This window comes from Mesoplodon densirostris, chromosome 1 (assembly GCF_025265405.1).
Source record: "Mesoplodon densirostris isolate mMesDen1 chromosome 1, mMesDen1 primary haplotype, whole genome shotgun sequence".
Taxonomy (NCBI): domain Eukaryota; kingdom Metazoa; phylum Chordata; class Mammalia; order Artiodactyla; family Ziphiidae; genus Mesoplodon; species Mesoplodon densirostris.
This window is the reverse complement of record NC_082661.1, coordinates 234,301,618-234,323,854: the sequence shown is the minus strand read 5'-3', so window position 1 is coordinate 234,323,854 and position 22,237 is coordinate 234,301,618. Positions and strand designations below refer to the sequence as shown.

The 22,237-nt window shown below is 41.4% G+C and overlaps 1 protein-coding gene across 1 annotated transcript in view; it reads right to left on the bottom strand.

Moving 5' to 3' along the window:
• FHIP1A (FHF complex subunit HOOK interacting protein 1A) overlaps window positions 1-21,148 on the bottom strand; it is a 100,742-nt gene extending 79,594 nt beyond the window's left edge. Inside the window, exons 1-2 of the mRNA XM_060095220.1 lie at window positions 21,044-21,148; window positions 9,544-10,170 (exon numbers count right to left, since the gene is read on the bottom strand). Coding sequence (XP_059951203.1) covers window positions 9,544-10,170; window positions 21,044-21,148 — 732 coding nt within the window. The remainder of the gene's footprint in view (window positions 1-9,543; window positions 10,171-21,043) is intronic.
• Between the last annotated feature and the right edge of the window lie 1,089 nt (window positions 21,149-22,237).

The following is a 22,237-nucleotide window of genomic DNA, read 5'->3' as shown; positions in this document are numbered from 1 at the left end:
GATGTCCAAGCTGCTGAAGAATGAATAAGAGTTAGCCAGAAAAAGAATGTTGGAAAGAAGAATATTCCAAGCAGAGGATGTACAAAAGCTCAAAGGAGCAAGAAAAGATGGCACCTTTTGGAACTAAGAGAAGTGCAGTATTACTGGAGCATATAGTTAGAGATGGGAGGAGCCTGGCAAGGTTCGCTGGAGCCAGATCCTGCAGGGTTCTGTAGGACAGAACACAGAGCTGGAGCCCAGTGGAGAGTCCAGCAGACAGTGTGTGGGTCTGACGCCTACGAGAGGGATCTGGACTAGAGATAGAGCCCTGGAGCTGTCCACATGGCGACGAGACCCCAAGCTACACAGACCAGAGAGAGAAGGGAAAGGAGGTTTAGACCGTGAGCTATAACAAAATAATCCATAGTGCCTGGAGTCAGACACAGAAAGTCAGAAGGAGGGATAGGGACCTCCCTGGCAGTCCAGTGGTTAGGACTTCTCCTTCCAGTGCAGGGGGTGCGGGTTCGATCCCTGGTCGGGGAGCTAGGATCCCACACGCCTCGGGGTCAAGAAAACCAAAACATAAAACAGAAGCAATATTGTAACAAACTCAATAAAGACTTTAAAAATGGTCCACATCAAAAAAACTCCTTAGGGACTTCCCTGGTGGCACAGTGGTTAAGAATCCGCCAGCCAGTGTGGGGGACACGGGTTTGAGCCCTGGTCTGGGAAGATCCCACATGCTGCCGAGCAACTAAACCCATGCACCACAACTACTGAGCCTGCACTCTAGAGCCCGTGAGCCACAACTACTGAGCCCGAGTGCCACAGCTACTGAAGCCCGCGCGCCTAGAGCCCGAGCTCCACAACAAGAGAAGCCACCGCAATGAGAAGCCCGCGCACCACAATGAAGAGTAGCCCCTGCTCTCTGCAACTAGAGAAAGCCCACACCCAGCGACGAAGACCCAACACAGCCAAAAATAAAATATAAGTAAATTTATTTTAAAAAAAGGAGGTGTGGATCCTGGCATGCCGAACTTGGAAAAATTACCTACAGACTGTTGCCTCTCCTCCCCCTGTCTTGATCCCAGGGCACCCTCTCGAGCTCCCTGTGTAGCAACTGTCCTCCGTGCATTTATTAATTTATCAGCCCTCTTCTCCATCTCACCTGGCCTGACGTGTTCATTCATGTCCACACGGCAGATGTGGGTGACTTGCCCAGTCAGATGCTAACAGTACTTTCCCTGAGTAACACATCTGTCAACAACAGAGGATGGGCCTGAGGATTGGTCACCTGGAGGTCTCAGTGCAGAGAAACCAGATGCTGCCAGGGGTGGAAATGGGGGAGGGGCGGGATGGGGGGGATGGGGGCTATGAGCCCACAGTGGAGTGTGAGGGCAGCGAGAGAAAGCCACGAACCATCTCAACAGTGGAGAAACAGAAAGGTTACATACATTTCTCTGTTCTATTTCCTAGTGACCTTGATTTACTCGTTCATTCACTCACTCATCTAAAAAAAAAAAAAACCAGTGAGCACCTTCAGGCCAGGTACTATGTTAAGTACGGGACATACGACAGTAGACAAGATAGTGCACGTATCTCTTCCAAAATCAGGGCATCTGTGGTCCCAGAGGAGAATGTCCCCGATTTAAAAGCATTTAACTCCTTGTCAGCAAACCCAAACAAATCACTTTAATTCCAGTTTTGAATGTGACCCCAAGTGAGCTGTTTGTTATAAATTAGAAACCGCTGGCAAGAGAGAACAGAGACCAAAAGTTCTCCTTGAAGGGAAATCTAATCTTGATGCCACATTTTTAAAATCAATTACATTTGCTAACTCATGCTAAATTAACCAGAGAACAAAGGCTTTAATTCTGCATACTCCTGATTCCTTAACCACTTTGAGGCTTTGAAAATGAATTCATAAAGACAGCTTAATTTGTCTGACTAAGAAGCTGGGAATAACTATTCAGTATATCAGTATAATTACAGCAACATTAATTTTCAAATTACATACATCAGTGGCAGTAATTAAAAATAACACATACCTAATATTCACTTTTTTTTTAAAGAGTGTTCTGAAAAGGGCATGGCTGAGATGCGAACACGGCCTGCCTGTGCGGGAGGACAGTGCGGTGTGCCCGCTGGACACGCACTCCTGCCATGTGCTTGCCCCTGGAAGCAGAGCCAGAGAATGTTTCTGCAGTGGTCTCCAGCGTGACGGAGAAACACAGAAGAAAACAGTCTGCACAATAAAGAGGACTACACGGGCTTAAGAGCAAGATTCCAAATCTTTACTGCTAAATATTTATCCTTTCCAAGACTTTGCTCAGAGTTCAGATTCCTTCATCCAATCCACAGATACTTCTAGAAGACCAACGACAGGCCAGGCACCGCGTCAGGCCGGTGCTGGGGAAAGAGCATTGAGCGAGTCAGACTGGGTGAGATGGCAAAGACCACCAATCAACCAATAAATGCAAGAAAGACCATTACTTCAGGAAGAGATGCGGGTGGTGCTGTGGGAATAGGAAGAGGGGAGAGGAGGGGCAACAACAGGTTTGCAGGTAATTCTTCCGGGAGTTTGACGGCACAATCTATTTACCTTCAAGTTTAATTTTTAACTTAAAAATGTAAGAATATATAGACATTCAACAGCGAATTTTTTTTAAATGCTCATCCACTCTTTTAGCCTTTTACTGATCCTGACCACAAAAAAAGTAACTGTAAAACATTATATTTATTCCCAACAGATTAAGTATTAATTTTTTTTTTTTTTGGCCACGCCGTGAGGCATGTGGGCTCTTAGTTCCCCAACCAGGGATCGAACTCGTGCCCCCCTGCATTGGGAGTGTGGAATCTTAACCACTGGACCGCCAGGGAAGTCCCATAACCCAATATTTTTAATTTATCTTTTCTCAAGAGTCTTAAAAAAACAAATCACCATATAAAACCACAAGGATGACAGACAATTTAAAAACGCAAACCACTTCCCTGACGGCAGTACAGCATGGTAATTGTCGAGACCATGGATTTCAGTATCAGACTAACGTGGTTTTGAACCTGTCTCTGCCATTCACAGGCAGAAAGTCCCTGAAAGTTCAGTTTCTTCACTGAGCTGCTGCAAGGATTGAAGGAAATCGTGCACGTAAAGAGGTAGGCATGATGGTTTACACACAGCAATGCTTCCGAGGGAGGGAAGAGAGATGATGCGCACAGAGCAGTGAGCAATCTGGAAAGGTCCATCTTTAACTTTCAACATCTAATAGCACCCAGTTAATTTCAGCAAAAACAAAAAGATCGTAAGCAGATGGCTTTAGTCTGAAGCTAGCAGCAAAACACCTGGTGGGGACCATATGTGACAACTTGCCGAAATAAAAAGCCTCATAAATTTTAGATATGGGATAAATAACTTTCTACCTGCGGCTGTGTGTGTACCGAAAAGTTGCTTATTTCAATCTGCATCTCCTAATGTATGTATAGGCTGTTTTCTCCTTTTGCCAATATGCAAGAAGTAACAGGGCTTAATCATCAATACTCGGTTTAAAAAAATCAAAAGAAGCTACGGTCATATACTCCTCAACCATTCATTGGCACTAAATCGTTCCCTAGGGTATCCTCATTCTCTTTCTTTTCTTGGGAAAACACAGCTTGAGACAAGAGGCAGCAAAACCAGCAAGCTCTTCCTATCAACCACAGAACAAAAGTTTCCAAAAGTGGTCCAGTTTCCTGAAAGAGTCATGACTCTTCCCAAAGCCTGATGCTAACACACTTTGACAATCATACTAATTAGAGAAAGCTTTTTGTCAATTGTGGTCCTTAGCTGGATGGTTAATAGAGTATGCTTTTATCTTCAACATAAAGAGGTCTTTTTTTTTTTTTAATTATGTTGTCAGTTGTAATTATAGAAAACCGGGTACAAATGAGATTATGGGATCTATCCTGAGGGGCAACTTAGCACAAGGAAGCTCTGTGTTCCATTCTGGCAAATAAGGTCAGCTGGAGATGTTTTTCCTCTAATTTTAATGAACTGTACAGGGTTTTAAAACACTTTTTTATGAAAGCAACAACTACTCAGTGAAATCTGCCTATAACTTAGTAAGTGGAAATCTAAACGTTAAAAGCATGCTCCATTCTAGTCCTAATATGTTTAAATGTGTAAAATATGCAATATTACAAAAACGTAAAACATAATAGAATAGAAAACCATCCACAAGGTTTAAGATTTTAATATTTTGCCATAATTTCTTCAGAGTGCTCTTTGTTTTTTAAAAAATAAAACATTACAAATAGAGCTAAACCCTACTCCAATCCCATGACCATCCCTCCTCCTTCCTTTGCCCCCAAAAGTAACCACAGTCCTGAACTTAGTACCTATTATGCCTGTGCTTGTTTTTGTACTTCTACTGTATTCATAGGTATCCAAAAACCAGTATACACTAAGATTTCGTCTTAAAACTTCATGTAAATTTTATGTAAATATTAACATACTATATGTAACCTTTTGCTACTTACTTTTTTATGTTTCTAGATTTCACGCTTTTTGTTTTTAGGTTTATTGGTGTTCACACATGTAGATGCAGTTACATGCTAATAAATGTGAAATGTGATTCATTCATTTTTTTATTGAAGTACAGTTGACTTACAATATTATATTAGTTTCAACATAACATAATTTGATATTTTTATAGATTACACTCCAGTCAAAATTATTATAAAATATTGACTATATTCCCTGTGCTGTACATTACATCCTTGTAACTTATTTACGTTATACCTAGTAGTTTGTACCCTTCACCTATTTTGCCCTGACCCCAACCCCTCTCCCCACTGATAACTACGAGTTTGTTTTCTGTACCTGTGAGTCTTTTCCTGTTTTGTCGTATTTCTTCATTTGTTTTATTTTTTAGGTTCCACATATAAGTGAAGACATATTTGTCTTTCTCTTATTTATTTCCTAAGCATAATACCCTCCAGGTCCATCCATGCTGTTTCAAATGGCAAAATTTCATTCCATTTTTATACAAAGAAAACAAAACACTAATTCGAAAAGATACATGCACCCCAATGCTACTGAATATCTTTGTGCATGTACCCTTGTAAACATGTGCCAGATTTCCCTAGGGCAGATATCTAGAAGTGAAGATGCAGGATCACATGGTATGCAAATATTCAATTTCATTAAATATTGCCATATGGCTTTCCTGCGTTATTGTACCAATTTATATTCTCAAGAGTTCCTGTTTTTCCACCCCCTTGACAGTGCTTGGTGTTATCAGATGTCTAATGGTTAGCCACTCTGATGCCATTACCTGGTGTCTCATTGTGGGTTCATTTGTATTTCCCTGACGCTACAGAAGATGAGCATATTTTCATATATTTATCAGGTTTGGGGTCTTTTGGGAAACGACTGTTCGTATCCTTCACCCATGTTTCCTCATTTTCTTATTTATTTGTAGTATTACAAATATTTTTGTATATTTTGGGTACCAACCACTTGTAGTTATGTGTGTTGCAACTATCTTCTCCCAATCTGTGCTTTTGCTTTAAATTAATTTATTTATTTATTTATTTATTTATTTATTTATTTGGCTGCTCTGGGTCTTAGTTGAGGCACACGGGATCTTTGTTGCCACGTGCAGGATCTTTAATTGCAGGATGCGGGATCTGGTTCCCAGACCAGGGATCGAACCCGGGTGTGGTTAAGAATCCACGCTTCCAATGCAGGGAGCAGGGGTTCCATCCCTGGTCAGGGAACTAAGATCCCACATGCCGTGCCATGCAGCCAAAATGAAAAAAAGAGTCACTTGGGGCCTAACTGGGAAACTGGATATTAGATCATATTATGGAATTATTGTATAATTTTCTTAGTGTAATAATGGTATTGTGATTATGCAGGAGCATGTCCTTATTTGTAGGAGATACATATTAAAATACTGATGTCTATAATTTAATTTCAAATATCACAGCAAAACAAATAAAGGGCATAGGTGATAAATATACAGAAATATGACAAGTATTAACAATTTTGAATTTAAACGGTGTGTACATTTTAGTATTCTTCCAAGTTTTCTGTATTTTGCTTTTCTCCATAATAAAAAGTTGTAAAACATAAATTGCATTAACTTTATGGACTGACTTGCAGAAAAGTGTCCTCTATACAATATGTACAAACTGCAGGGCTTTCCATCTACTTCTATTTTATTTTATGCCCTTCGATAAAGTTGTAAAATTTTCCTTGTAAAGGCCTTTTACATATTTGTTAGATTTATTCAAGATAAATTATGATGCTTTTGTGAATGGTACCTTTTTATTTTTAAAAAAAATAAATTTATTTATTTATTTATTTACATTTTTTATTTTTGGCTGCATTGGGTCTTCGTTGCTGCGCTCGGGCTTTCTCTAGTTGCGGCAAGCGGGGGCTATTCTTTGTTGTGGTGTGCAGGCTTCTCATTGCAGTGGCTTCTCTTTGTTGCAGAGCATGGGCTCTAGGGGCACAGGCTCAGTAGTTGTGGCTCGCGGGCTCTAGAGCGCAGGCTCAGTAGTTGTGGCACAAGGCTTAGCTGCTCCGTGGCATGTGGGATCTTCCCAGATCAGGACTCGAACCCGTGTCCCCTGCATTGGCAGGCGGATTCTTAACCACTGCACCGCCAGGGAAGTCCAATGGTACCTTTTTAAAATTGACCTGTAGATACTGAACAGGTGAACCACGCAAATGTTCTGATGATTTCTCTTAATACCTGCACTCCTTCTTTAATAGCAGAACGACCCAAAACAATTCACGTAAGCCCAAACTCAAACCTGTGCAGAGCCCCTGCTCGAAAAAGCCCCATTGTTTAATGAGCGGCTGCCTCCACATCACTGCTCAGATCCAGCTCCTCTCTTACGTTCTCATTCCTGCCACTCCTGTTTCTCGACCCTAATGTGTGTTCCTGCTTCCTCCACAGCTCCCAAACTTACTTAGTCAGATTAAACTCCTACAAGAATTTTGATCATGCTGTGTTCTTGATCAAATCTCTTCAAGAACCCTCCAAACTGAATGAATATGCCAAGTGTGGTAGGCAGAATCATGGTCCCCCCAGACCTGTCTGTATCCTGGTTCCTGAGCCTGTGAACACATGAGGTTCCACGGCAAAGGAAAATTAATGTGGCAGATGGAATTAAGGGTGCTAATCAGCTGATCTTTAAATAGAGATGATCTTAAAAATCTTTAAATCCTGGATGATCCAGGTAAACACAATGTCCTTGTGGAAGTGGGAGAGGCAGGCAGAAAGAGCAGAGTCAGAGGGAGACGTGACTACGGAAGGATGGTCAGAGAGATGCAGTACTGCTGACTGTGAAAATGGGGGAGGGGGCCATGAGCTAAGGGGTATGGGCAGCCTCTAGAAGCTGGAGAAGGCAAGGAAACGGCCTCACCACAAGAGTCTCCAGAAAGGAGCACAGCCCTGCCGACATCCTGATGTTAGCCCAGTGAGACCTTCTGGACTTCTAACCTACGGCAAGACACTACTACTGTAAGATAATAATTTGTGTGGTTTAAAGCCACTAGAGTTTTTGGTAATTTGTTACAGGAGCAGTAGAAAACTAATACAGCAACGTATTCCAAAGATGCTTAGATTCAGGGTGAGACGTTACATTATTGCCTGAAGATACATTCTTTAAAAAGAGTTTATAGGGCTTCCCTGGTGGCGCAATGGTTGAGAGTCCGCCTGCCGATGCATGGGACGTGGGTTCGTGCCCCGGTCCGGGAAGATCCCACATGCCGCGGAGCGGCTGGGCCCGTGAGCCATGGCCGCTGAGCCTGCGCGTCCGGAGCCTGTGCTCCGCAACGGGAGAGGCCACAGCAGTGAGAGGCCCATGTACCGCAAAAGAAAAAAAAAAAAGAGTTTATAATGTAGTTTATAATTCTGTTGAAGGAGATAAGGAAGGGAGATTTAATATGTTGGCACAGATGAATGGAATCAGTTCTTCACTTCCCATTTGATTCTTAATCTTTGTGCAATTTCTTATTCCGTTGGTCAGAAGCCAGAAGAGAAGAGATACATGGCACCCTGAACTTAATTGAAATTCTATTTTTCAAAATTTTTAATCATTTGTTTCCCCTGAAATAAATATTCACCACACACTAGGGGACTCTGGTTTATTAGTGAAAATAGGACTCAGTAGTATAAAGAAGATTACTGCTTTTGAACCTCAAAGCAAAATACAGTATGTTACTCACTAGGATTGCTATTAGCATCTGGGGCAGGTCAGTTCTCTCTTGTGCATGACAGTTCCACAAGCTACTAGACATTAAGCATCCCTGGCCCCTGCACACTAAATGCCAGCTGACCTCCCTCCCAGGTGACCCCATGTCCCTTGACAACCAAACACACCCCACATACACTTCTAAATGCCCTCACCCCAGTCAAGAACTACCCACGGAGTGTTAATTAACAATGAATCTGATCTACTTACGGCAACTTGCCTGGCCTGTTCTAATAAAACTCACTAATGGTCTTAACACACGATTCCAGCAGAATCAGGAATATTTAAGGCAATACAGTTTATAAAGTAACATAATGAGATGACTGGTACAAAGAACAGATAATGGAAATAAACTGGAAATGTTCACTGATTTAGGAAAATAAAAATAGCTGTGGCCCAACATTTGACAAACCAAGAGAAGATATATATCTATAAATCTGTCATTTAAATAATACCAAAAAATAATCAGAGTCCTAAGGCTTCTTAAGAATCTCAGACAGCTCCCAGTATTTTCTAGGATTATGACTGGGCCTGGCTACTCGGGCATCTCCAAAAGACCTTACCCTTTATTTCTCACCAACCAACTATTAAGAAACTACACAGGGACTTCCCTGGTGGTCCAGTGGGTAAGACTCCTCGCTCCCAATGCAGGGGGCCCGGGTTCCACCCCTGGCCAGGGAACTAGATCCCGCATGCATGCAGCAACTAAGAAGTCCGCATGCCACAACTAAAGATCCCGCGTGCCGCAATGAAGACCTGGTGCAGCCTAAATAAATAAACATTAAAAGAAAAAGAAAAAGAAACCATACAGAGGACTTCTTGCTACTTCAAAGTGTAAATATGTATTCCTTTTTTTTTTTTAAATAAAATCAGTGCTTTGGATCTACGATTTTGGTCATTATCTTGCTGGGAAACAAATTAATTTGTGAGGCCAGCTGTGAGGGGTCTGACCATATGCCATGATTCATTGGCGCAGAATCAACCTGAAAAGCTAAGAATATAAGAAGAGCAGGTTTTACCAACTGCTCAGGATATGCTCTTAGAAAAAACTAAAAACAGCTCGTAACCCAACAGAAACGAACCAAGAAACAGTAAGACGTATCGTTTCCTCTGTTGGCTTATTTCGAGCTGACACTGCTCAGCCGAATGGCATCTCAACTTAAATTCCTCCGCTCCCTCCAAAAGATTTCCTCTAAATAGCTTTCCATAGAAGGTGCCAAGGGCAGTCTGCTGAAAAGAAAGGAATAAAAAAGTATCTGTCATTAGCCCAGGAGAGGAGAAGAGAAGCGGGTGGGAAATGGGCCAACAAGAAGGACTTACTGGACAAAAGTAGGTGTTCTCCACGATGTGATGGGCCACCACGCTGTTCTCAGCAGAGAGAGACATGATGAAGAGCAAAGCATCCCGGGCCTGCTGGCCTACAGTCCCCTCCCGGTGAATGAAGGGAATCAGAAGAGAGAAGATGAGGAAGTTGGCAGCCCCTTGGTCCTCGCTAGTGTGGAAGAAGAGCTCCAGGATGGATGGATCTTTGGCAAGAATGGAACAGAGCTGACTGAGCAGCACAACCAGCTTCCCCTCCACAGTGGGGGTGGCTGTTCCTGAACAGGCACTCAGCAACATCATCAGGGGCTTCAGGATGGGCTTGTGGTGCAGCAGAGGCTGGTGGGACTGGGTGATCAACATCTCATACATCTTTAGCTGCTCCATTTTAGTCTCATCAGTAAATTCCCGTCTCAGACTCCAAAGGAAGAGTTTTTCCATGATGTTCTCAGAGACCACAAATTCCAGGATTGGCCCCATGGCAGCATCCCTGGCTTGCTCCTCAATCAGCAAAAAGAGCATGTGTTCTACATAGTTCTGTACAGCACTGGCCTCATCTGGAGGGATGAACCCATATTTTGCCTGGGTGTTCTTCAAGGGGTCATGCTTCTCTAAGATTTTCACAACCTGAAACCAAATCAAACATGTGTCATCCATCTGATGTTTATCATAACTACAAAAACATACCACTGCTAATCGTACCAAATCTTCAAGGAAAATGTAAGAGCCATGACCCCCAACAAGATACATGTGAGCATTCTGTGTCTCCCTCTCATGAGAACAAAATGAAGGAGTTAAACTACAGGAAGAAGATGTCTGAAGTTGTTCATTTATCATAGTGACAAATGTTGGCAACCTAAATGTCAAAGAAAGTAATATGGTTATGTAAATTAAGCTACATGCATTCCTGGGCCTATTATTATGAAGACTGCTGAGCAAAATGAAAAATAAAAAACCTGTAAGTGATAACGTCAGATGAAAAACTAAGTCACTTGTATATAGTTAGATCCATCATTATTAACTATGTCAAAAACACGCAAGTGAAAAAAGACTGAAAAGAAACATGGAAAAACAGTCATCGCTTTTGTGTTCAAAGTAATGACAAGTTCTTAAATTTTTTTCTAAACTGTCAAGAATATAATTCACTTTGTTATAAAGCAGAAACTAAGACACCATTGTAAAGCAATTATACTACAATAAAGATGTTAAAAAAAAAAGAATATAATAGTGCTTTTAGGGATTTCCCTGGTGGTGCAGTGGTTAAGAATCCGCCTGCCAATGCAGGGGACACGGGTTCGAGGCCCGGTCCGGGAAGACCTCACATGCCGCAGAGCAACAAAGTCCGTGCACCACAACTACTGAGCCTGTGCTCTACAGCCCGCGTGCCACAACTACTGAGCCCGTGTGCCACAACTACTGAAGCCCGTGCTCCGCAACGAGAAGCCACTGCAGTGAGAAGCCTGCACACCACAACGAAGAGTAGCCCCCACTAGCCACAACTAGAGAAAGCCCACGCGCAGCAACGAAGACCCAATGCAGCCCAAAATAAATAGATCAAATAAATAAATTTTTAAAATAATAATAATAATAGTGCTTTTAAATTTTAAAATACACTAAATAAGTAAGACTACCAGTGTTCTCCTACAAATAGAGTTGATTTGGAGATTTCAGCAGCGGGACACAGCTCCTCATATGCCCTTGACAGAATAATAGCCCTCTCTCCTCTACCTGGATTGGCACCCTCTTCAACCAAGCATGCATCATTAGGAAGGATGAAAGGAAACGGATGAACTGATGAACGAGTGACACGTACCTAGCAGAATCCCCGAACATACGGCATATGTTGAAATTTTAAGCACAAAGAGTTTGAATTGTGCATTTTGTTTAAGCCAGAAAAAAATTTTGAGATAACCAATTACAAAATAAAGCCCTAAAGCACAGGGTTTCTATTTGGGGTAATGAAAAAGTTTTGGAAATAATGGTGATGGTTCCACGACACTGTGAATGTAGTTAATGCCACTGAATTACACACCTAAAAATGATGAAGATGGCAAACTTTGCTTTATATATATACATATATATATATTTCACCGCCAAAAAAGAAAAAATCTATTAACTGTAAAAAGTAAATAAATCCCATGTGACAGCCCAGGTGTTTCTCTCCCTCACCGCTGCTGGCGGTGAACGCTTCCTAACTCTCTCTGCCCATCAATGCTTAATTTCTACTTTGGGACCTGAAAATTAAAACAATGTTATATCTCAACCTCCATTTAACTTTATGTCTTGGAATTTCTATGATAATATCCATTCAATTTACTTCCTTTAAAGTGTACGCACGTTCATTGTTTTAAAAATCAAACATTTTATCAACATTTTTAACTTGTTCCTTTTTGCCTTTCTGAACTGCATGTTCTGTGGAATATGGTTAATTTCTGCCATACCCTCCCAGCCCAGTTCTAGGACGTGCTGTTACATGTTCTGGTATTTAGGTTATAGAATTTTTGCAAGTCACTGTGGAAGCTGGCAAAGGTACAAGGCTATGTCAGCATTCGTGAGCAATGAGGGAAACTTATTTCTCAGGGAAAAGTCTAAGTTTTCCCCCTAGCAGAAGGAGAAAAAAGGAACCTTTATAGACTAGGCTAGTATATCCTTATGAATGAGTGGATTTCCACAGAATCTGTACTCTCCACCAACTTCCATTATAAAATTAAAAAGACTGTCAGGAAAAACATCACCCCAACACCCCTGAATTGACAATGTCAACGAGGAAGCCCTTGGTTAGCCACTACCCAGGAGGTACACGGCTCAGTGACTGGTGGTCTGGGTCTCCCCACTGGCCATCCCCTCTCCTTGGCTGCGCGTGGACTGCAGAGTGCCCCCACCATCCCCCAACCTCCAAGAAGCCCTCCAGGACTCCTCGCAGGCCTGAGGACCTCTGGCAGAAACGCTGGGACCTACTGTGCTCCTTTCCCTTGGCTCTGGCCTTGACATCTCACAGCGTAGGGCTGCAGTACCACATTTGTCCAAAAGGGGCCTCCACCTCAACACAGCGTGCTCTCCAGCCCCGAAGCCCCAACTTCAAGGCTCCACATTCTGAAGAACAGATTAGCTCTACATTTTACCGGTTCTATAATTTCAAAGTCCACATATTGAGTTTACTTATGAGAGCTATCTATACAGCTAGGCCTCGGGGTAGAAATGTAATTATACTTGTCATGTGTGCTCAGACTGTCTAAACTATCTAAAATTGGGACTGTGCATTATACATTGATAGTGGCACAGCAAATTAGCTCAATCTTTCTGGAAAGCAATCTGGCAACACGTGACAGAAGCTATAAAGTCGTTCCTGCCCTTTGACTTGTTAATCTCACTTTGGGGAAAATGCCAAAGGAAACAACACAAAATAATTTGTTTTAAAATGTTCATGCCAATGACGTTTTCAGTAATGAAAAATAAAAATATTATTGACCCAAACGGTCAAGAATAAGAGAATGATAATCACGATGCTACATCACTATACACTAAAGCTATTAAAAATAAACACTAAGTGAATCATATCATTACATGCCAATATATACAACAAATAATTTAAGTTAAAAACTAAATATATTGATAAATAGATGTACGATTAGAAGTGAGTCTGAAAAGATACAAATGAGATTTTAAGGTAAATTAGTTCTTCTTTCCTGTAAATTGATCTAATTTCATAGTATAAATAAAACCAAAAAAGTAATTTGGTACTAATGTCTAAGAAAAGGATCAAAACACAGAGTTAAAAACAGTAATTCTCAGAAATTCCTAAGCCATATAAATTTTTACATATGTATATGTATTTATACTATATGCATGCCTGTAAATATTTATAAAATATCTAAATATATATATGTAATGTAGACCAAAACTATTTACCTGATCACAAGCTACATTTTTCTCATGAATTAATCTTCACTTATTTATTCGAATGCAGTCCTCTGCAAAAAGACCTACTTTGGTGGGGGTGGGGAGGGCGGTGGCTATGAAACACCTAAAAACGATTTCATTCTGAGATGTTTATACAGAATGTAAACTATTCAGCAGCTTTAACATGAAGCCTCTCTCTCCACCCCCTTATAGAAGCTCTTCTACCCTGCCTTCCGGGCTCATGGGCAGAGAAACAGGAAAACAGAGCTGTAACAACCCACCAAGATCGAAGGCTTGTTGATCATTTGGAACAGAGCCCTTTACGCATTCCCACCCCCGGCCTGGAGGTTTTCCTGCCTAGAAGATGCGTGTGTTACAACCAGGGCCTGTGAGTCATGGAAAACACAACTCAGCAAAGTGCTGATTATGCCTGTGGTGCCACTTGTCCTTAACCTCCCTCCTTAGGTGTCCGGACCCTCCCAGGCCACCTCCCTCTCCCTTCCAGGCAGGCACACCCATGACCTGCTTTTACCAGTGGGCTCTCGGGGCCCACGCCCTGGGCCTGGTTCCCATCCTGACAGGGAATGCCTAGGAAACTTCTTGGCTAGAGCACAACTGGCATTGAAATGCCGAAGATCCTCTGTTATGATGTCCCAAGTTAGCTGCCCGGGTGGTGTCACAGTTCTTTCAGTTTCTGTAGGCTGATTCCTGATGTGACCTCGACTTTTCCTTATTGTTTCCCTTGGGTCCTCTTCTCACATCACTCCCACCGAAGTCCAATATTCCTGGGCCCCTGATTTCTGCTTGCTGGGATCTACTTTGGATCCCTGATCTCATGCTGCTTCCCCAGGCCTGGCCCACTCCTCTGATTACCCTCCATCTTATACTCTCAACCTTCCCTCCGATTCCCCAGCTCTGGCTGCTTCTCAGCTATATACCCTCAGGCTCAGGGATTCAGTTCAGGGGAAAAAACACAATTAGGGTGGCTGGAGAGATACAAGTAGGAAAATACAGTTTGCAAATATTTCCTTTACTAAACAAGTTCCTTCGTTAGGCTAAATAGCATTTAACAAACTGATCGACCCCTGATAAACCTCACGCTCATTAAGTATGTAAGCCAGCTGAGATCAGATACAGCACTGTAAATGGTTTACCAATCATAGCTAGGCATTTGTTGATCTACAAACTTTAACATATATAAGCTGGTGTGTGTGTGTGTATGTGTGTGTGTGTATATATATATATATATATATATATATATATATATATATATATATATATGGATCATGAGCCTAGATCACATATTGCGACTCTAAAAAGAAAAAAATACACAAAAAATAAAGAAAAAAGAAAAAAATACACAAAAAATCAATAGTGTGAACAATGGTATACAAATTATCATCTGACCAATACAGCTAAATTTTAACCTAACTTCAAAGTCATTTGACCTATAAATATGAGGATCATTGGAGATCAATAAGATGAACAAACAGCATATTTCTTTCATTAAGGATTATCAGCTACTGCTATCCTTACCTCCAATGATGGCCCCCCATCACTCAGTGATAATGGGCCTGAATTTCAAATATTCACAAATTCTAAATAGGAAGTTCAAATGCTTTCAGAATGAAAGATATACATAAATCACATAGTCACACCTCAAGCTAACAAATTATTATTCTTCATGATAAACACAGTGTTTCTCTGACAGAAGATTAGCTTTGACTCCATCTGTCTATCATTCTATTTCTTATACACATGCATATATCAGTAGATGACTATTTATGCTACTTTGGTTAGAGCCTAGTTACTTCAAGAAAGTCACGTGAGTACAACCCATACTTCCAAATCCTTTGGAATGCTACTTTAAAGCGGCATTGTGGAAAAAACCAAGTTGCTAAGCAACATTTTCCATCACACATTAGAAGGACAGGATTTAGTGATCAAGCCAAATTCCACTTAATGTACCAAAGTAACTACAACAAAAGTACGTTTCCATCCAGTCCCTGTTTATTACTTAGCAGCTGTGTCTTTCAATTTAGGGTTATTTCTTACACACCTATTCCCATGGGAGACCTTTACGGAGTCATTTCTTCTCATATTCGGATAACAGCCTAATAATATATGTGTACTTGCAGAACTTAGTTAATGTCAGCTCCAATCCTGAACTACAGAGATGTGTCTACATCTGGAATTAAACCTGATAAAGCAGCAACTATACATGCTATACTTCCTTGGGACCAAAGTAGTCTGGTAATTACTCTAACACAGAAACATGGTAGGAGCATCAGTCAATAAAATAACATAGTAACCTAACCCTTCAGTTAGGTAGATATAAATTTTTTTTTTAATTTCAGTATCAGGGGAGGGACTGAAGAGTAATGATATACGTAAGAACATTCCAGAGAACCCTGTAATTCCAACCACAGCAAAAACAGACTTATCACCGAGCATACAGTGGGACAGCTTCTGACTTCTCAACACGTTCAACCACTTTAGAGTCTAATAGAGGCACAACTCCATGCCCTGGCCCTCTAAAAAAGCATAGCTTTTGTTCTGCTTTACTTTCTACTGTGAAGTTTAGAGCTACTTGAAAAGCTGAGAAGAGAGACATACATTTTTTAAATGTTAACAAACATCACTTTACTAAGATACTGAGAAGTTAATCAGAGTTCTCTAATATTTTCTAACTTTTCATCTCTCAAAGACTTCATGTAATTTCTCTCTGTCATTTAGTTTATGACAAGGCACAGACCAAAAGAGTGAAGACGAAGAGAGTGAGAGAATGAGTGTCACAGGGAACAGACTGGAATGCAGATCTCAAAGCCACGTATAAGTGCTCTTTGCTTCTTTAATGGAGTCAGGCTACTTGGAGCTCTATACAGGTTACCATACATAGGACATATTGTCTATTTTTTATTATTGTAGGAGGACATCTGACTTACTTAATCCAGATGATTCAGTTTTTTCTCATCCCCATCCCCTTCCAAGAAGAAAAAGGCTACTAAATCCACTAGCTTTTCTTTATCCATCACCATTACTCTATCTGAACTCTGAAATGTTCTTAGCTTAAAAAATTGTGTAATAGCTTGTATTTGGAGGCTGAGGGTGGTAAGGAGAAGCTTTGCGCCATTAACAAGCACACAGAAATGTGCATTTCCAATTGATTCTTTTTCACCTCTGTTCTCCTGGCTTTAAGAGCAGACACTGTTTAGTATGTAACTAATACTGATGCGGTATGTGAAAGGAGAGGATAGAGAATGAATAGAGCAAAGGGCCATGAAGTCTCACAAAGTAAAAGTGTGTCATTAAGGATACCTAGTGTGGGACTTCCCTGGTGGCACAGTAGTTAAGAATCCACCTGCCAATTCAGAGGACACGGGTTTGGTCCCTGGTCCAGGAGGATCCCACATGCCGCGGAGCAACTAAGCCTGTGCGCCACAACTGAGCCTGCACTCTAGAGCCCGTGTGCTGCAACTACTGAGCCCGTGTGCTGCAGCTACTGGAGCCCATGTGCCTAGAGCCCGTGCTCCACAACAAGAGAAGCCACCGCAATGAGAAGCCTGCACAACACAATGAAGTGTAGCCCCCGCTCACCGCAACGCAGCGGTGAAAGCCCGCGCGCAGCAACGAAGACCCAACACAGCGAAAACAAACAAACAAACAAAAAGCAACAACAACAAAAGAATACCTAGCGTGTGTGTGGTGGCGGGTTAGTTCACATGGCAATATACTTGGGCAGTTCATTATCTGATGGACCAATGCTTCTTACTTCTTGCTCTCTCTTCCATTCAGAAGAAGCAAAGAAGCAAAGGCAAGAGATAAAAACAACAGTCTACTAGACTATAAACCGTTCTTATAGACTACTATAAAAATTAAACATTCTCTTTCTCTCCCCAACCCCCTCCCCTCAAGATCACTGATCATTAAATGCAAGTCTAAGGTTCTTACTGGTAGCAGTTTATAGCAAATGTTTTAATATTAGTATATGTTTTCCAAGTCTCCTAGCTCTTCTGAAGTTGCATTAACCAGGTGGAGGGATGTTCCAGGCAGAAAGAAGAGGAAGTGCCAAAGGCAGAGAGCCATGAAACAACATGAGGTGCGCTGCCAGGAGAGGGGGTGGCTAGGAACTCCAAGTAATTTTGTATTTCTGGAGACTAAATGAGAGAAAAGCAGTGGAAGAAGCCACGACATAAAGAGCCCTATCTGCTATCCTGGCCTGTAGGTGGCCAGATGCCACTGAAATGTCCAACTACAGGAATGCCCCAGACAGAATCTGGGTTTTAGGTTCGTTGCTCTGTCTACTACAGCACAAGATGGCACCTCAGAAGACAAGAGGACGTACAGGCCAGAGGCTACTTCCTAGAGCCTGGATTCTCCAATGTTAACTATTCCTGGATGTCCACTATAGAACTATTCTGAGGATAACATGAGACCACTGGACCCGGGGACTGGTTTGGAAAGTCAAGTGCACCACTGGGCCACTCAAGCTCTCTCCCCTGGCGACCCTCCCCTGAATCTCGGACTGCTTCAGATGATGCCTTGGATGACGGATGGCTGTATAACCAGCTGTCCCTGACAGACTGCAAAGTGTAGGTGGGTAAGCGGGTATCCTTGACCACCACTCAAGGTCTGAAGTAGAAGCTCCTAGTAAACAGTAGCACAGAACCTGCCGAATATATGTTAATTATGCTGAATTTGTACTGAAGTATCCTAACAAACAGAAGCACTTTGGACACCACTGACTTTTGTTGCCTTCATTTTCCCTAACTTAACATCTGAAAAAGCATGGTACTTGCCAGCTAATGGAACACTTTGGTAAATAGAATGTTGTCACCCAGTTCTGTCTACAGATTTCCTACCAGCCTTACAGTTTTCTTGGGTTGCCTCAGGGGAACCCGGGGGCTACGTCACACTAGTCACAGAAGCTTATGTCAGATTGTAGCTCATTTCCCAATCCTCTGCGAATCCGCCCCCAGCCTGAACAACTCACAGCAAAGCGCTAATGCGTGAAACTCCAAAAACAATAAGTAGCACTTATTTCTATCAGCTGAAAGTCTCATTCCTTACCTCAAACTTAGCCTCACAGCTCTGCCTTGCCCTGACTTCCTCACCTTTCTTATTTCTAACCATCCAAAAAAGGCAAAGCTGAGCATTTGTTCCTAATACCCCTTCTCTACAATGTTCTTTTCCTTTCTGTCATCAGAACCTTCTCTTGGACTTCTCTGGTGGCGCAGTGGTTGAGAGTCCGCCTGCCGATGCAGGGGACACGGGTTCGTGCCCCGGTCCGGGAAGATCCCACATGCCGCGGAGCGGCTGGGCCCGTGAGCCATGGCCGCTGAGCCTGCGCGTCCGGAGCCTGTGCTCCGCAATGGGAGAGGCCACAGCAGTGAGAGGCCCGCGTACTGCAAAAAAAACCCAAAAAACAAAAAACAAACCTTCTCTTCCCACAGTCAAGCTAACAAAATCTCACTTCCTGGATTTCACAGGCCATTTTCATCCGTAATAGTCCCTTCCCTTGACTTAATTCCTGTGATCAATATTATTCATTTTATAACAATGTATCTCACGTTGTCATCCAAAGTAGCTTATACATTCTTTAAAAGCCCAAAGGAAGGCTTATACATTTCTGCGTCCCACCTGTGACGCCCACAGTGAGGTAGCTGGAGGTTGGGCTCAGTAAATCTCCATGTAACAATACAGTCGGTCCTCCGTATCCGCAGGGTCTGCACCTGCAGAGTCAACCGATCAGGGATCGAAAATATTTGGAAAAAAATTTCAAAAAGTTCCAAAGAGCACAACTTGAATTTGCTGCACACTGGCAACTATTTACATAGCACTTACATCGTATTGACACTATTCACATAGTATTTACACTGTATTAGATATTATAAGTAATCTAGAGATGATTTGGAGGATGTGCAGATGTGCGTAGGTTATATGGAAATATCACCTTATATAAGGACTTGAGCGTCCACAGATTTGGTATCTGCTGGTGTCCTGGAGCCCATCCCTCACAGATACCAAGGGACGACTGTAATCACATTGACATCGACATGAATTTCTTCAACCAGCATTTTTATTCATAAAGGTAACAGTAAAGCCCTCAAGAGCCTTTGGAACTAGAGAGACACTGAGGGCATTTTCCAGATTTATTTAAAAGGAAAAATTAAGACTAAAGGGGTCAGAAACTTGGCCAAAGTTAAAGAAATGGCTGAAACGATAATGAGCCCAAGAGTGTACCCACTTTACGAAAGGAAGTGTTTAATAAACTAAACCCCAATCCCTCTGACAAAGTCATCCTTACCCTCAACTCAATATTTTCCTGCATTAAACAGAGGGTGGTATGCATCAGCACTAAAGTACAATGCCAAAGGTAATTACTCTAATTATCTGGAAAATTCCTGAATTACTTTCTTCCCACTGCTAAAGCAGATGTGCCCTTAATATCCAGAGCAAACCCATTAAGACTATAACAGTAAACAGTCAGAGAAGGGGAAATGCATAAAAAAAATCTTGAAAGCTTTACACTGGATAGTGACAGGAAGCCACAAAGTGTAAATGACGCAGAAGCAGAACTGATTTTGTTTTTTATCTAAACTGTGTCCCCTTATAATTGCTGTGATTTACAGGCTCAATGCTTTAACCCATGGGCTGTTTCCAGCCACAGGAAGGAACTGGGTACTCATTCAAAAACTGTCACATAAATAGCCACTTACCAGCTCACCTGGGGAGTGTAATGTTGTACAAGTAGTAAAGAATGCCAATTTTATTTATTTTACTACTTGTAAACTCCCTGAGGAAAGGGGCAAGCTGGTAAGTTTCCTGACCATTCAAGCCTTAATTATCCATACAAGTAGATCAGAGAAGAGTCACAAAGAAGTCAAAATGAATAATCAAAAAAACTTTTACAATCAACTTTGTAATGAATTCAGATACTTCCAGGCACCTTCTTTCCTTAAATGAATAGGGACCACCAGCCTGAAAAATGCTAGAGCACAGAGGTCAAATACACTGGTCTTGGAGTCACGGGACCAAGGTCTCAGTACTTGATTGGAAACTCACTAGTCGTATAATCTCAAGCAAGCTATTTAACCTCTATAATTTTCCATTCCCTCATCTGTAAGATGATGAAGCTAAAACCAACTGCCTTACTGGTTTGCGGAGAAGATTAAATGTAAGGTATTTGATGTATTCGGCACAGCACTTCGCAAATATTTAATAAATATGTATTTTAGTATTGGTAGCGTTTAAGGACTGAATGGAAATCAGCAGGGAGGAGGGAAAGGAAGAGGATGTACTCGTGGTCAAGTGTATTGCAAAGTAAAGGACAAGTCACTCGAAGGCCAACTGCTACTCTTATAAAAATATCTGAGGAACATGCATGTCCCCTAATTGCTTTCGTGAAAACCAAGGTTCTTAACCAACTACCTATTCTAGGAATGCAAGTAGAGAAATCTGCTTTTCTTCCTACCTGAAAGGGTTTCCTCCTTATGTTTTCTGGAAGCCCACCTGTCACACAGGTTGGAAACCCTGGTTCAGTGCAATAGAGGCTTCTAGGGCTACCTAACCAGCAGAGAAGGTGGAACTCATACATTACCTGCGCCCAGTGGTTTTTAAATACAATCATGCATGTTTCTGGGTCAACTCCCTGCAAGCTCACAGCCTGCCGGAGTCTGCCTTCTGTCGCAACCGATGACATCATAAACCTTCAAAAACCAAATGCTTCTAAGTCATATTTAATTTTCAGGAAAATTTGGTAAGCAGTCACTAACTTTCAAGTGTCACAGTAGAAATGTAACTTCTTCACATTTCATTGTCACTTTCGAAACCTGTAATGACAAAAACAAAAAATGCATCCCATTACATTCATATATTAAACAGGACACTGACTTAAGTTAAAATCAAAACACAGACATTCTCAAAGTCCAACAATGAGCAAAAATATCAACAAAATAGACATTTATACTCAACCTAAAGCCTTTCTTCTGTTTTCTCTCACTTTGCTACTAACTATATAAAATAATGATGCTACCAAAGCTACATGAATAAATTAAACAATTATTGGATTTATTCTCTCCACTATCACCACCTAGATTATTAGTCTATATCACTAGATGATTATTATTCTAGATTATTAGATTATTATTATTATAGATTATTATTATTATTAGATTATTATTCTATATCACTCAAATCTAGTTTCCAGAAGCAATAAACTATGTTAGCAATGTTAGTGGTGTGTAGAAACACCCAGAAACAGGAAAATCATTAGTTAACAGTGACTGAAATAAATGGCTTGATGTAACTTAGGGGAGTTATAACACAGCACCCAGACTCCTGGGTCCAATAATACCGATTTTTTAAATCAATGACTGTCATAATGGAATTGAAAGCATTCTCAGTCATTTTGTGGCTACAACCTAAGTTAAGGTTTCCAGCTTTCCTGAAAAATAAGAGAATTCCAAGTAATCTTGACAAATCAGATAGAAATGATCCATCAAAAACAAGAGAGTGCTTACTTGGTATGAGGACAAGGCAACGGTGCACTTATCAATGAAAAATGAGTTATGTGGACAAAATATGAAGAAAGCCTGACTCCAACAGGGCCAGTGGGGAGAAAAAAAGATACTGGGGTCATAGAGTATACAGGCAATGTGATCCAGTTGTGTGGTGCTAACTCTCTGACAAAAGCACTAAGATACTGGTATTATTATCTTAGATTCGTCAGCCCAAAAAAGGACTGGGGACAGTTCAAAACGTTATTTGTTTAGTGTACACACTAGAGAGAGTT